Genomic DNA, 14,610 nt, shown 5'->3' with positions numbered 1-14,610 from the left:
TTTGCATTTGAAGTTGGCGATTTCCATGTGGTTGTTGTTGTGTTTTTACCCCCAAAAAAAATTGTGCATCACCGTGGCGGTAGCCACGGTTATACCACCACCGGACTTGGCATGGCGTAGCCCAGGGTTATTGTTTATAATCGCGGCCGAAGGCCGCCCTTTTAAACGAGATAAAAAATACGCGTCTTTTGATACCGCTATCGCCATGTGCGACCCGAATTGTAAGTGCAGGACTTAAGTTGAAATTTTACTAAATTTGGAAATTAAAAAGCTTATATTTCATAAACTTGGAGTTTCCTAGAGTTGCGGATGATAATTTTGTGATTTTTAGGACCCCCTCTCCCCTACAAAACAGCAAAAGTTTGAAAATCGTGGCACCTTATATAAAATCCAACCCCATAAATGAACCAAGTGACAATATCCTAACCTTTCATCTCTAAGCTTATTGTGAATGATTGCTAAAAAATATGCAGTGTGTTTGAACAGCAAATGTCATCTTTGCAGCAAATTTTGATGTGTCATTGTTGAGCATTCGATTAAAAAGGAAAAGGGCAACAGAGTGAAATATTAACAAGAGGCTACAAGAAAATAGTTGATTAAACTGAAAATTTAAGTTTCTAACATGCCCAATAAAGAAAAGGTTCCAGAAACTGTGCAAAATAATAACGAGCGAAATGCTTTTGAAAGTACGCAAGTGGTAGCAGCTGCAACAGAGGCATTGATTGCTGCAGCCGTGGCCGGTAGTAAATCAACACTAAACACTGACAATACAGAGTCGGTATCGGAGGACAGAGAAAAGAAGCGTAACGAAGTAAAATCTACATCGGCAGGTAAAGCTATATTTGATTAACTATCAATTAAAAGTAAGCTCGCTTAATTAAAGGTCAACCATTTCGGATAATGTCAAATTTCAGGTTTATTAAGGAACCAAGGTTTATTACAGGTGTTATCCGAGGTAGCTGCTGCTGGCAGGCAGTCGAAACAATTCGCATTTTGGTCTACGCAACCTGTGCCTAAATTGAACGAAGACATTACCACAAATGAATGTATTGAACCAGACAAAGACATTACGGAGATTCGTCCCGATCCATACACCCTGCCAGAAGGATTCAAGTGGGATACTCTTGATTTGAATAGTACCGCCGATTTAACAGAACTATATACGTTGTTAAATGAAAACTATGTGGAGGATGACGATGCTATGTTTCGCTTTGATTACCAGCCTGAGTTTCTCAAGTGGTCCTTGCAACCTCCAGGTTGGAGACGCGATTGGCATGTTGGCGTGCGTGTAGTTAAGTCCGGTCGGTTGGTTGGCTTTATATCTGCCATTCCCAGCAAGTTGCGATGTTATGATAAAGTGCTCAAAACGGTTGAAATAAATTTTCTATGTGTCCATAAGAAGTTGCGAAGCAAGCGGGTTGCCCCAGTACTCATACGCGAGATTACTCGACGCGTTAATTTAACAGGCATATTTCAAGCAGCATACACAGCGGGTGTAGTTTTACCTAAACCAGTATCTACGTGCCGCTATTGGCATCGCTCACTGAATCCGAAGAAACTTGTTGAGGTAATTAATACATATGTCAGTTTATATACTAAAGTATATGTGTGTATTACTGGATTTTTTTTTACATTAGTTCATAGTTCCGTCATCATTTGAGATAAAAATCTTATATAGACTTCAGACATGATAAAAGAAAGGAAAAAAGCCCTGTTTAAACTCAATCTTCCATAAAAAATAAAATAATTCCATAAAAAAATTATTATCTCATTATTTGCTTAATTGAATGTCTTGTAGAGTAAAATATCTAGTCAGTTTCGCTTGGTGTTTCGGAACTAATTGCCAATGTAAAAAATGGCCATCGAAAATAAATTGTTTTTAATAATTTACGAGAATTAGAAAAACACCGAAAAATGCAAAATCCTCTTTTTACAGCACTTGCAGCAAAAGCCTTTTTTTTTTAAATATATGCACATTTATGAAAAGTTGTGCATGTTTTTTATTTTGATTGGCTTTAAAGTTAAGGAGAAAACGGTTGCTTTCCACGTTACAAAAGAGTAGTATTGTAGGAAGTGGGCCTGAGTGAACAGGAAAAGTTATTTGTTTGATTTAACAATCTGTATTACACTAAAAAGTAATTAATTTGAACATTGGCATTGTGGGATTATTTCCATATACATATATTATTACACATAATTATTGAAGCTTTTTCTAAGACTAGTATACTTAGGACATTAACTCTAGATTATCGTTGTTCTATGTATATTAGATTAGATTATTTATTTATTACGGCCAGAAGCCTAATTCGTAAATTTGAATATATTACAGTTTTTTATCTTATAGCTAAGGTTTTACAATATTCATATAATTTTTTTTTAAATACTGTTATTTGGTTGCAACTTTTTATATCCATAGGCAGATCATTGTAACTTTTCAGACCCTTGTAGAAAATGTTCTGTTGATCAATTTCAGTTCTAAAAAACGGCAATTTGAAATTATGTTTGCTCCTCGTATTTATGTTGTGAGTATGCTCAACTAATGCTATATTTTCATTTAAATACTCAGGTACATTTCCATGTTTGATATTAAATATGAATTTCATGGAGTGGAAAAAAATCTTTTGTTTCACACTTAACCAGTCTAATCAACATGTCAGCCGTTCGTGTGATTTCCATCACAATTCATTTATTGTTCTGTTTTCTATTTATTCAAATAATATTAAACTTAAAACTAAAAACTGGAGAAAAGAAAAATTTTTGCTTTACCAAGATCAAATGAATTTGTCAGTTGAATTGAAATTTATATAATTTATGTTGGCTGCTGTTCTAAGCTTTGTGATGTTTCCACATGTTGCGGCTAGTGTAGATCGATCCTATCATTATCTTGTATTTCTTCGGGTACCTGTTAACCAAGGCATATGGCCCGTTGTATGGTGCTTTTAACGTTTTCTTAACGTGGCTACAGAAACGTAGATATTTGGAGACGAATACCGCAGGTTTTCCGTGCAGTGACGTTTGTATCGGTCGAACTATTTCAAAATGGTCCCGCTATTCTCGAAAAACATTGTGTTGGTCCTCAGGGCTATACTCCTGATGTTGTTGTAGCATTGCTTCGCCCATCCAATAGGTGCGACCGATCACAAATTGTCATCAATATCCTCTAACGGGAATCCAAGGAAACTTGTTTCAACAGAGGTGGACCATAATGAGAGGGGTGTTATAGGCGTTGGTTCTACAATACTGTGACGAATATTAGCATCACTAAGCCGATACTAAGCAGCCACTGGTATGTACGTAAACAAGAGAGATACTCACAAGCGCATGTTGTCATCAGCCGAAGTAGTACTCACATATACACACTCATATGGCTACGAACTACAAAAATACATGTATATGGCTGGTAACCAAGCATGAAGTTCACGAAATTACTAGACCTTGGGAGAAATGGATGAACGAGGAAACCGAGAGTATAAAAGCAGTGCAAGCTGAGGCATGACTAATCAGTTTTGATTTAAGCACGCTATTGTCTGTGAAGTATAAGTGTTATTGTGAAGTACTTTCAAAGTAGCCTAATAAAGACCATTTTGGATTATCGAATATTGGAGTTATTTATTCAACAGTTTAGCGATTCGAACGTTAGCAGAAGGTTTGAAATAAACGGAATTTCCAAAGATTCGTTACAATCAGTGTCAGAAGAGAAATTGTTGAATAAATTCCGAAGATTTCGAATACGATTTGGACATGGCAAAGTTAAGTGAACTAAGGATCCAGCAACTGAAAAAGGAGTTGGAGAACCGGGGATTGAATACAACTGTCAATAAGATCGAACTTCAAGCACGGCTACGAGAGGTAATGGAGTCGCAAGGAATTGATGTGGACGAGTATGTCTTTTATCCTGATGTGGAAGAGCCAGCGACTAAAATGGAGGAGAAGATAGAGACTCCGAATCCATTGGCAAGTGTTGACACTATAGCGATACTAGCAGTGTTGAAGCAAATGTCGTCACAAATATCCACCGAAATGTCATCTCAACTGGAATCGCAGGAGAACCGTATAACATCCAAGATCGAAGAACAGAAGACATATACAACAACAACAGAAGACATATATGGCATCAAAGATGGAATCACAGGAGACACGTATTGCAGAAATTTCGTCAGAAATAACATCGAAGCACAAGAAACGCGTATTTCAGACGTCCCATTCCAGAGGGAGAACGAAACAATTACGAAACATTGATGAGCGCTCTAGAAAGGCGATACGGAAGCGAAAACAGGAAGCAAATATACATAGAGTTGCAAAACCGCTATCAAAAAGCTAATGAGACTTTGCAGGAGTTTGCGTCAGATTTCGAAAGGCTTACACATTTGGCGAATGCCGACGCATCCGTGGAATACACCGAAAGGGTAAAAGTTCAGAGCTTTATAAATGGCATACGGGACGTCGAAACGAAGCGAGCCACATACGCAAACCCACCGCCAACATTTGGAGAAACGGTATCACATGCATTGACTCAGGAAACTGCCTCAATATTGAGTAAACCAGCATACAAAGCTCATCGTGTCAAAGTTGGAAAGACCAGATTGGGTAGACACAATTTTGGAAGCACTGAAGGGATCCCAACAGAAAAATGCAGGAGTTATGAAATGTTTCAAGTGCGGCAACCCAACTGAGCACGACATTGCAGCACCGGTCCCAATAGTTCCAACAATATGGGTGGTCGTAAACACAGAGCTGAAGGAGATGATCAAATCTCCAAGTTGTTGTTGTTGTAGCAATGCTCGCCCCACCTAATAGCCGCGACCGATCACAAATTGTCATCAATATCCTCTAACGGGAGTCCAAGGAAACTTGCCGTTTCAACAGGGGTGGACGATAAGGAAAGGGGTGTTAGAGGCGTTGGTTCCACATTACAATTAAAGAGATGGTTGGTGTCATGTGGGGACACATTGCAAGCGGGGCATACATTTTGTATGTCGGGGTTGATTCTGGATAGGTAAGAGTTTAACCTGTTACAGTATCCAGAACGAATTTGAGCAAAAGTGACACGCGTTTCCCTGGGGAGTATGCGTTCCTCTTCCCCGAGTTTTGGATACTTTTCTTTAAGTACTGGATTCACCGGGCAATTCCCGGCATAAAGGTCCGACGCCTGTTTATGGAGTTCACCAAAGACCTGCTTGTGTTTTTTCACTTCATACGGCTGGGTTCTCAGGTGCCGTATTTCCTCAAATGCTTACGGAGATGACTCCTTAAGCCCCTAGGCGGTGCTGGTTCATTAATCAGATGTCTGTTGGGATGCCCAGTATAAAGACTCCATAAAAGGAATGTATAAAGACTCCATAAAAGGAATGTCTTCTTACCAACTTAGCGGGTCAGGGGTTAGAATATACCCGCGGTAGGTATGCCTGTCGTAAGAGGCGACTAAAATACCGGATTGGCCTGAAGGTTTAATGTGGCCATATAAATCGTTCCCGAGATGGTCAGCACCTTAATGATGCTGTGTTACCGGAGCGTACCGGATCTGTAAACGGCAAAGGACCATCACATCGATCACTCCCTAAACCTTCGGGGAGCAACCGTATCGCTACAACAACAACAACAACAATGTCTTCTTACGTGCATTTATGCACCAATACACACGCATACGCTTTAATTGAATCACACACACATACACGTATATTTAGTAACTTTTTATATTAATATTTTATTTAATAATTAAAATATGTTTTTAAATTTGGTTATTAATTTACATATCAGATGAACACGATTCTTTACATTCGATCACATCAAATTCAAATTCCAAAACTCCCAACAAATTATTTTTTCACCTCGCCTACTATGCATTTGAAAAATCCAAATATTTTCAATTGCATACTAAGCTCAATACACACAAGTGCGCAAGGTGGAAGTGTATTATATCACCCTCCTTTCGAAAAGAAGGATGTGACAAAATGATCAGTTTTGTCACGTCCTTCTTGCTTATTCAGCTGCAAGATTAATTGTTTTGAATGAACGAATATGCATTATTTAGGGGTACCTTCCCTTCCTAAAATTCGATCATTCAGAACAATTTGTATTAAAACAAAAAAAAAAAAAAAAAAACCAGACTAACTTATTTATTAATTATTATTATTACTACTATGTTAATACTATATTAGTTTAATACTACATTAAGTAATTTACAAATAATTACTAACTTATGTTCTAAACATTATGTTAATAATTCAAATATTAAATTCAATTTGTATTAGTAAACAATTTATTTATTTTTTTTTTTTTTGAGTTTTTTAATTTTTATTAATCCAACAACTAAATTTTAGTCTATGCTAAAACTAAAATATAAGAATATTTATTTTATCTTATGTATTCTATTTTTATGTACTAATTTTTTCTTTTTAATTTTGTTATCAAAAATTGTTACATTAACTCCATCAATTTTTGTTATAGTGTAGGGGCCCTGATATATGTTTGCATGTTTATCTCTAGGTTCTTTTTTTATTAGAACTCGATCATTTATATTAATAGTCAAAGGTTTTGTTGTTTTATCGTAAACATTTTTATTTCTAATTTTATGTTTATTAATTAATTCTTTTGCAAGTAGATGTGAGTTTTGCATACGATATTTTACCTCTTTTGCATAATTTTCAACATTATAAATTGGATCTATATTTTCCTTCTTTAACTCATTTGGCAAAGTAACTTTTCCACCAAATACTAATTCAAAAGGTGTAAATAGATTATCAAAAACAGTACTTGTTGTTGTATTATGCAAAAATGTAAAATATTTTAAATAAACGTCCCATTCGGGAAATGAATCGTCAAGGTAAGCTCTTAAATATTCGTTAAATACACGATGATTCCTTTCAATAGTACCAACAGTTTCATGATGATAAGGTGTTGAAAAATTATGCTCAATTTTCAAAAGTTTAGTCAATTCCGCAAAAATTTCATTTTTAAATTCTGTACCTAAATCTGATTTAATAGATTTCATTATTCCATAAATTAAAATAAAACTTTCAAAAATTGCAGATGCAACTGTTTTTGCACTCTTATCTGGAATAGCTATTGTAACTAAATATTTGCTCAAATCGCACATAATGGTAACTGCGAACTTATTCCCATTATTCGACTCAGGCAAAGGTCCTATCGTGTCTATAACTACTATATCAAAAGGCTTGCAAGGTGTTGGTGTAAGCACCATATTTTCTTTTGTTTTGGGCTTAACTTTGTTTAACAGGCATTTTTAACAATTTTTCACAAATTTAGCAATATCGCGCGTCATATTTTTCCAAAAATATTTTGTACGTATTTTCGCGTATAACTTCTTATATCCACAATGACCACCTGATATTGGATCATTATGATAAACTGTCATAAGTTTTAATTTCGGGTCTTCATCAGTTACCGTCTCTACTGGCTCTGTCAATATAATTATTAAATGTTTTAAAATTTTATTCCCGGTTTCTTTAAAATTTGCAATAGTAAAATGATGAAAAATATTATCATCTTTCTGCCATTCAATATTCTTAATATTGTGATTGCCGGCATTATGTTCCAGCCTCAAAAGTAGCTCATCTAAATTCACTATTTTGTTAACAATCTCAAAATTAAGTAGCTCGAGCTTTTTATGTTTTAAGTGCGCACATATTTCTATATTACTAATATCACCATACTTATCATAATTTATATTCGACTTTATTCTCGCGATTTTATTTGAAAAATTATAAGCAAATTTGTCGTAAACTTGTAATGTTTCTGTCTGTATTTGTCGGTTATCGTTTTGTATCTGTATTTCCTCTTTTTGCTTAGTCATTGACCTTGTTTGTACTGCCAATATATGTTTAGTCGAATTTTTTAACTCATCTATAGTTATACGAGAAAGAGCATCTGCACCTATATTTGCTTTACCTTTAATATACTCTATAGTAAAATTATACTCAGATAACTCTAAACGTATTCTAGACAGTTTTGACGTAGGATCTTTCATATTAAATAAATAAACTAACGGCCGATGATCTGATCTCACTATAAAGTGTGTACCATAAACGTATGGCCGAAACTGCTTAACTGCAAAATATATTGCCAAAAGTTCTAATTCGATAATTGCTTTATTTTGTTCAGACTTGCTAAATGCTTTTGAAGCGAAACAAATTGGTAAATCGTTACCATTATGATCTTGACTCAATATCGCACCACACCCAATTTTCGAAGCATCAACTGCTATTATAAATTCTTTAGTAAAATCTGGATATTGCAAAAGTTTTGGAGACATTAAACTTTTTCTTAGTTTCTCAAATGCCAGCTCGCACGAGGTATCCCAATTAAATTCAACATTTTTCCGACTCAAACGATTCAAAGGTGCCGCTAAACAAGCAAAATTAGGTATAAATCTCCTATAATAGTTTGCAAATGCAACAAATCTTCTAACTGCGTCTTTGTCACGCGGCTTAGGATACTTTTTAATTGCCTCTATTTTTGAATCATCAGGTAACAAACTCTTTGCTGAACATTTATGCCCCAAAAATGTTACCTCAGATCTAAGAAAATTACATTTATTAGGATTACGCCGCAAATTAAACTTTCTGCATGTCTCAAAAACTTTCTCCAAATTTTTTAAATGATGGGTCTCACTACATCCAATGACTATAATATCGTCTATATACATAAAGGCTTGATTAGGTGCAATACCGGAAAATGCTATTGACATCATTCTTGAAAATGAGTTAGGAGCAACATTTAGTCCAAATGGTAAAACTTTCCAACGAAAAGATCCACGATCTGTACTAAATGATGTTATATCTCTCGAATCTTTATGTAATGGAATTTGATGGAAACCCGAAAAATGATCCAAAGTCGAAAAATATTTAGCTCGACCAAGGTTATCCAAAATATCATCAACACGTGCCAAAGGAAATTTATCTGCAACAAGTTTTTTATTGACTGCTCTAAAGTCTACACACATTCGATATGCTTTTTGTCCAGTTGGGTCGTTTTTCGGTACTAAAATCAATGGGCTGTTATAATTTGAACAACTTCCTTCAATTAAATCATTTTTTAACAAATTATCAACCTGTTTATTTATTTCAGCACGCTGTGAATATGGCAATCTATAATTTTTTATGTACACTGGTGTCTTGTCCGTTAGTCTTAATTTTTGTTCGTAAAAATTATTAATCGTCATTAAGTCTGTGTTTAGAGCAAAAATATCTGAATATTTCAAACATAAGTCAAGTAATTTATCTTTTGCATACGAAGGTATTTGTTTTTCTAAAACTGACTTAAGCTCTTCTATGCGTTTTGAATCAACAGATGTTTCATTTATGCGATAGATATCAAAATTTTCTATGTCCTCAGTTTGAATATTGAAGTTTTTAACATACTTCACTTCATCAGTAGTATTAATAATTTTTAAAATAGGATGTTCCGTATCAATGACACATTTTGCGGTAAAAACACCGCTACAAAGTTCATGAGAATCGACAAAAACTGGATTTTCCGATTTATTCAAACTAAAAACACGAAAAACTTCACATCTTGGTGGAATTACAAGAGTATCTGTTGAAGTGCTATACAAAATTGAAATATTAACTCTTTCTCTCCCTAGTCCTATCGTTATTGTATCATTCGAATAATTGATTATACATTTGTTTGCTTTTAAAAAGTCTTTTCCTATTATACCATCCGAAGGAATATTAAAGTTGTCATCAACAACATGAATAGTCAGAGGAAATAATATATTTTAAACTACTATGTTCGTACTAACTGTGCCTAAAGTTGTTACTGTGTCTGTTGTTACACCTGTTATATTTATTACATTACTGTTATCTACTATTACGTCACTCGCTAAACTAGAAATTTTTATAAGTGAAATATCTGCCTGAGAATCTACAAGAAAAGAACATATTTTATAAGAATCACTACAGTTGACTTCGATGAAGTCAGAATAATTTAAATTTAGACAATATATTGATTTAAAAGAATTTAACCCAATAGCACCTGCTCCCTCAGTGTTCGCTCCTGAGGGGCTTCGGCATTTAAAGAACGAACATTGACTGAATTCCTGTTATCTAAACGTTGATTATTTGAATTACTGTTATTTACAGACCGATTGTTATTTCTATTGTAATTGTTGTTGTAATTATTATACCTATTGTTACCTCCATTGTAATTAGTATTTCGAAAATGTAAATTATTGTTAGGTCTAGTTGCATTACCATTGAATCTAAAATTGTTATTGTATCCGAAATTATTATTACCTCTAAAATTCCCGCGAAAACTATTAGATCTTATCGGACGTGAGCGATACGCTAACACCTGCCGCTCTTTTACCTCCTGTTCACGCTCAATAATCATTTTAGCAACAACATCCTTTGAATCCTTAAAAGTTGTTGATGCAAGGATAGACTTCACCATATCTGAACGACTGTTCAACCTACAAACAGTAACAGTTTGCTCAACCGCCATCTCATGAGCTTTTGCCTGTGTCATAATTGCATACTAAGCTCAATACACCCAAGTGCGCAAGGTGGAAGTGTATTATACCAGGTTTCTGGGTATTCAACAGGAACTGTTTGGTCAGCATCTCATTTCTCTCCCTGATGGGGAGTATTCTCGCCTCATTATGCAGATGGTGTTCTGGGGACATAAGAAGAGAGCCCGTGGCGATTCTGAGAGCAGTATTTTGGCAGGCCTGTAGTTTCTTCCAGTGGGTAATTTTTAGGCTTGGCGACCATATGGGTGACGCGTAGCACGTAATCGGCTGGCTAATTGCTTTGTATGTAGTCATGAGCGTTTCTTTATCTTTTCTCCAGGTACTGCCAGCGAGGGATTTGAGGATTTTGTTACGGCTCTGAATTCTCGGAACAATTGTGGCTGCGTGCTCACCAAAATGTAGATCCTGATCAAACGTCACACCCAAGATTTCGGGGTGTAGGACAGTCGGTAGCGTAGTGCCATCGACGTGGATGTTCAAAATAGTCGACATTTGGGACGTCCATGTTGTAAATAAGGTCGCGGAAGATTTATTCGGTGATAATGCCAGGTTTAGCGAGGCGAAAAAACTGGAGAGATCAGGGAGGTAGCCGTTTATTTTATTGCATAGCGCATCGATCTTTGGGCCTGGGCCTGTGGCAATTATTGTGCAGTCATCGGCGTAGGAAACGATTGTGACTCCTTGCGGTGGTGAAGGTAGCTTAGATATGTAGAAATTAAACAAAAGTGGGGATAGGACACCACCCTGTGGCACCCCTTGTTTAATTCTCCTTGGTTTTGATGTTTCGTTTCTAAATTGCATCGATGCCTGCCCACCACCCAGATAATTTGAGGTCCACCTTTTAAGACATGGGGGAAGGGTAGACCCTTCCAGGTCTTGCAGTAACGAGCCATGGTTGACCGTATCAAAAGCTTTTGATAGGTCTAGCGCTACGAGTACTGTTCTATGGTGAGGGTATTGATTTAAACCGCAATTTATCTGGGTGCTAATGTCATTTAGCGCGGTGGTAATGCTATGGAGTTTTCTGAAGCCACGCTGATGAGGGGCTAGCTGCAAATTTGCTTGGAAATAAGGGAGCAAAATGGCTTCACGCGTCTTTGCCACTGGCGATAGGAGAGATATCGGACGATACGACTCAACTATGTTAGCTGGTTTCCTAGGCTTTAGTAGCGGGACCACCTTGGCCATTTTCCATTTCTCGGGTATGACAATGGTGGAAAGAGACAGGTTGAAGACATGCGGTAAATATTTGAAACCCTCTTTCCCTAGGCTTTTAAGCATCGGCATGGCTATGCCGTCTGGGCCCACTGCTTTGGATGGTTTAGCACGACCAATGGCGTCCTCAACCTCTTTAGCGGTGATAGTGATTGGTGACGCGCTGAATTTGTGTTTATGTGCGTGTCTATTGGCTCTCCGTCTATCTTTGTCGACCGTAGGATGCATTATATATTGTCGGCAGAAGGCGCTCGCGCATTTTTTCGCATCCGACAGCACTTTGTCGCCAAAGGCGATGGAAACTTTGTCTTTGTGCTTAGTCGGATTCGATAGGGACTTTACGGTGGACCAAAGTTTACCCACACCGGTGGAGAGGTTACAACCTCTTAGATGCTCCTCCCATTTCGCCCGCTTGTGTTCATCCACAAGCAATCTGATGCGTTGGTTTATATCCCTTATTTGGGGGTCGCCTGGATCAAGCTATCTTATAAGGTCACGTTCTCTCGCTAAGTTTGCGGCCTCCGCCGGGAAATGGGCCGGATTTCGGGAATTCTCCCGGCGGGAATGAAACGTGCCGAAGCGGATTCAATGACCTTACGGAAGGCACGCTCCCCTTGGCGGGCATCAGTCGGGATAGGGAGGGCAGCAAAGCGGTTGTCTGTAAAGGATTTATATTCATCCCACTTTCCTTTTTTGAAGTTTATGAAAGTGCATTTTTCAGTGACGATGAAGTCGGCGGTACGCTCGAGCGAAATAAGTATGGGCAGGTGGTCCGATGCCAATGTTACCATCGGCTGCCAGTAGACGCAGTTTACGAGTTCTGCGCTCACGATTGAGATATCTGCCGAGCTGCGACAGCTTCCTACCATACGTGTGTGGGCGTCTCCGTTTATTGTGCAGAACGTCGTTTCTTCTATTTGATCCGCCAACATCTCACCCCTACTGTCCGCCCGCAAGTTTGAATGCCATAGATCATGATGGGCATTGAAATCGCCTAAGATAATGCGATTGTTGCCAGTGAGTAAGGCCCTGATATTAGGGCGGTATCCACTGGGGCAACAGGTGGCAAGAGGGATGTAGATGTTGATGATTTCTAGGTTTGCATCGCCTGACCGGACAGATAGGCCTTGACTTTCTAAGACATTGTCCCTGCGGTCGATGCCAGGATCAAATATATAATATTGCACAGAGTGGTGTATGATAAACGCGAGGCCGCCTCCATTTCCGCTCTTGCGGTCTTTCCTGTGGACATTATACCCAGATGCAGATCTTGCTGTGAGTTTAGTCTCTTGAATCGCAGCAATGCGGATGTTGTGCCGCTTCATGAAATCGACTATCTCCGTAATCTTCCCAGTTAGTCCATTACAGTTTAACTGCAGAATTCTGAAGTGCATAAGGGGAGACGCCGCCACTCTGGGGGTAAGTGGCGGGTGACTGAGTTGTGGAAGGCCAAGTCTCCGAGTCAACTCAATCGTTAAACTAAAGCGAGTCAGCCACAAGGGGCGACAGCTGGCTCCCTCAATTGAATGCCCCATAATCTCTATCTCGCAAATTGGAAGAAGGTCAAACAATCTTACTGTCGGAGGACACGTGGATGGAAAGTAACGTTTACTGACTGTAGATACGGGTGCATCTCATTCCATCATTCGATCAGATTTAGTCAACAAGAAGATAAGACCATTGCTTGGAGCAAGATTACGTACAGCCACGGGAGTGGACACCCAGGTAATTGGAGAAGTAGCATGTGAAGTAGCAATTGGGCACGTCATGATACTACACAATTTTATAGTGGCAGAGATTGTTGATGAAATCATAATTGGAGTGGACTTCTTAATCGACCAAGGCATCAAGATCGACATATTAAGCAAGACGATGCGATATAAGAACATGGATATGCCACTTAATTTCAGCTACGAGAAAGGCTACAGCAGTAAACAAGTGCTGGTGGAAGAAAGTCAGCAAATACCAGCAAAATCAGAAGCAGTCATCTGGGCAAAGGTTGATGGAGATTGTGGGACAAACAAATTGTGGGTTGTTGTTGTTGTTGTAGCGATAAGGTTGCTCCCCGAAGGCTTTGGGGAGTGTTGTCGATGTGATGGTCCTTTGCCGGATACAGATCCGGTACGCTCCGGTACCACGGCACCATTTAGGTGCTAGCCCGACCATCTCGGGAACGATTTATGTGGCCACATTAAATCTTCAGGCCATTCCCTCCCTCCCCACCCCCAAGTTCCATGAGGAGCTTGGGGTCGCAAAAGCCTCTTCTGTTGGTGAAACAGGATTCGCCGCGGATAGGTGAGGTTGACAATTGGGTTTGGAGAAGCTATATATTGCGCTGGCAACCTGAAGGGTTGCGCTACACAGCCATTTGAATCTGGTATTTTAGTCGCCTCTTACGACAGGCATACCTACCGCGGGTATATTCTGATCCCCTAACCCGCTGGGGGATTGTGGGTTGTCGAGGCAGCAAACAGATCAACGCCGAACGTACTTGTGGGAAAAACCCTGGCTATGACAAAACAGGATGGACGTATTCCGGTAAGAGTACTCAATGAGTTCAAGTCACCACTCAAACTGGCAAAAGGAGCTATATTGGGAAGATGCCAAAAGGCTGAAGTAGTTATTAACTGTGAACAGCTCCAGGAACACGTTTCAACTAGCAAGACTGATCCTTTAAATGACATCACGGCATGGACGGAGGGGTTAGATCAAGATTACCAGAGTAAGGCAAAGCAACTGCTCACTGCCATGGAGCTCACCGGTGGTACTTGTGAGGAAGAAGGATGGGAAAATGAGGTTTTGCGTGGACTACCGCAAGTTGAACGACGTCACGAAGGTCGGAAAGTCGGTCAAGTTAGGTCGGAAAATATAGTTGAATATAGAATTTCGGATCATGAAACAAT

The 14,610-nt window shown here is 38.4% G+C and overlaps 1 protein-coding gene across 1 annotated transcript in view; it reads left to right on the top strand.

Moving 5' to 3' along the window:
* Positions 1–445: 445 nt before the first annotated feature.
* Positions 446–14,610, top strand: part of Nmt (N-myristoyl transferase) — a 63,020-nt gene continuing 48,855 nt past the window's right edge. Inside the window, exons 1-2 of the mRNA XM_067787131.1 lie at positions 446–830; positions 915–1,567. Of these exons, the coding sequence (XP_067643232.1) occupies positions 623–830; positions 915–1,567 (861 nt within the window). The 5' untranslated portion in view covers positions 446–622. The remainder of the gene's footprint in view (positions 831–914; positions 1,568–14,610) is intronic.

Source organism: Eurosta solidaginis, chromosome 5 (assembly GCF_040869045.1).
Source record: "Eurosta solidaginis isolate ZX-2024a chromosome 5, ASM4086904v1, whole genome shotgun sequence".
NCBI lineage: Eukaryota > Metazoa > Arthropoda > Insecta > Diptera > Tephritidae > Eurosta > Eurosta solidaginis.
Note: the sequence above shows the minus strand (reverse complement) of the source record. Positions and strands in the feature narration are given on the sequence as shown.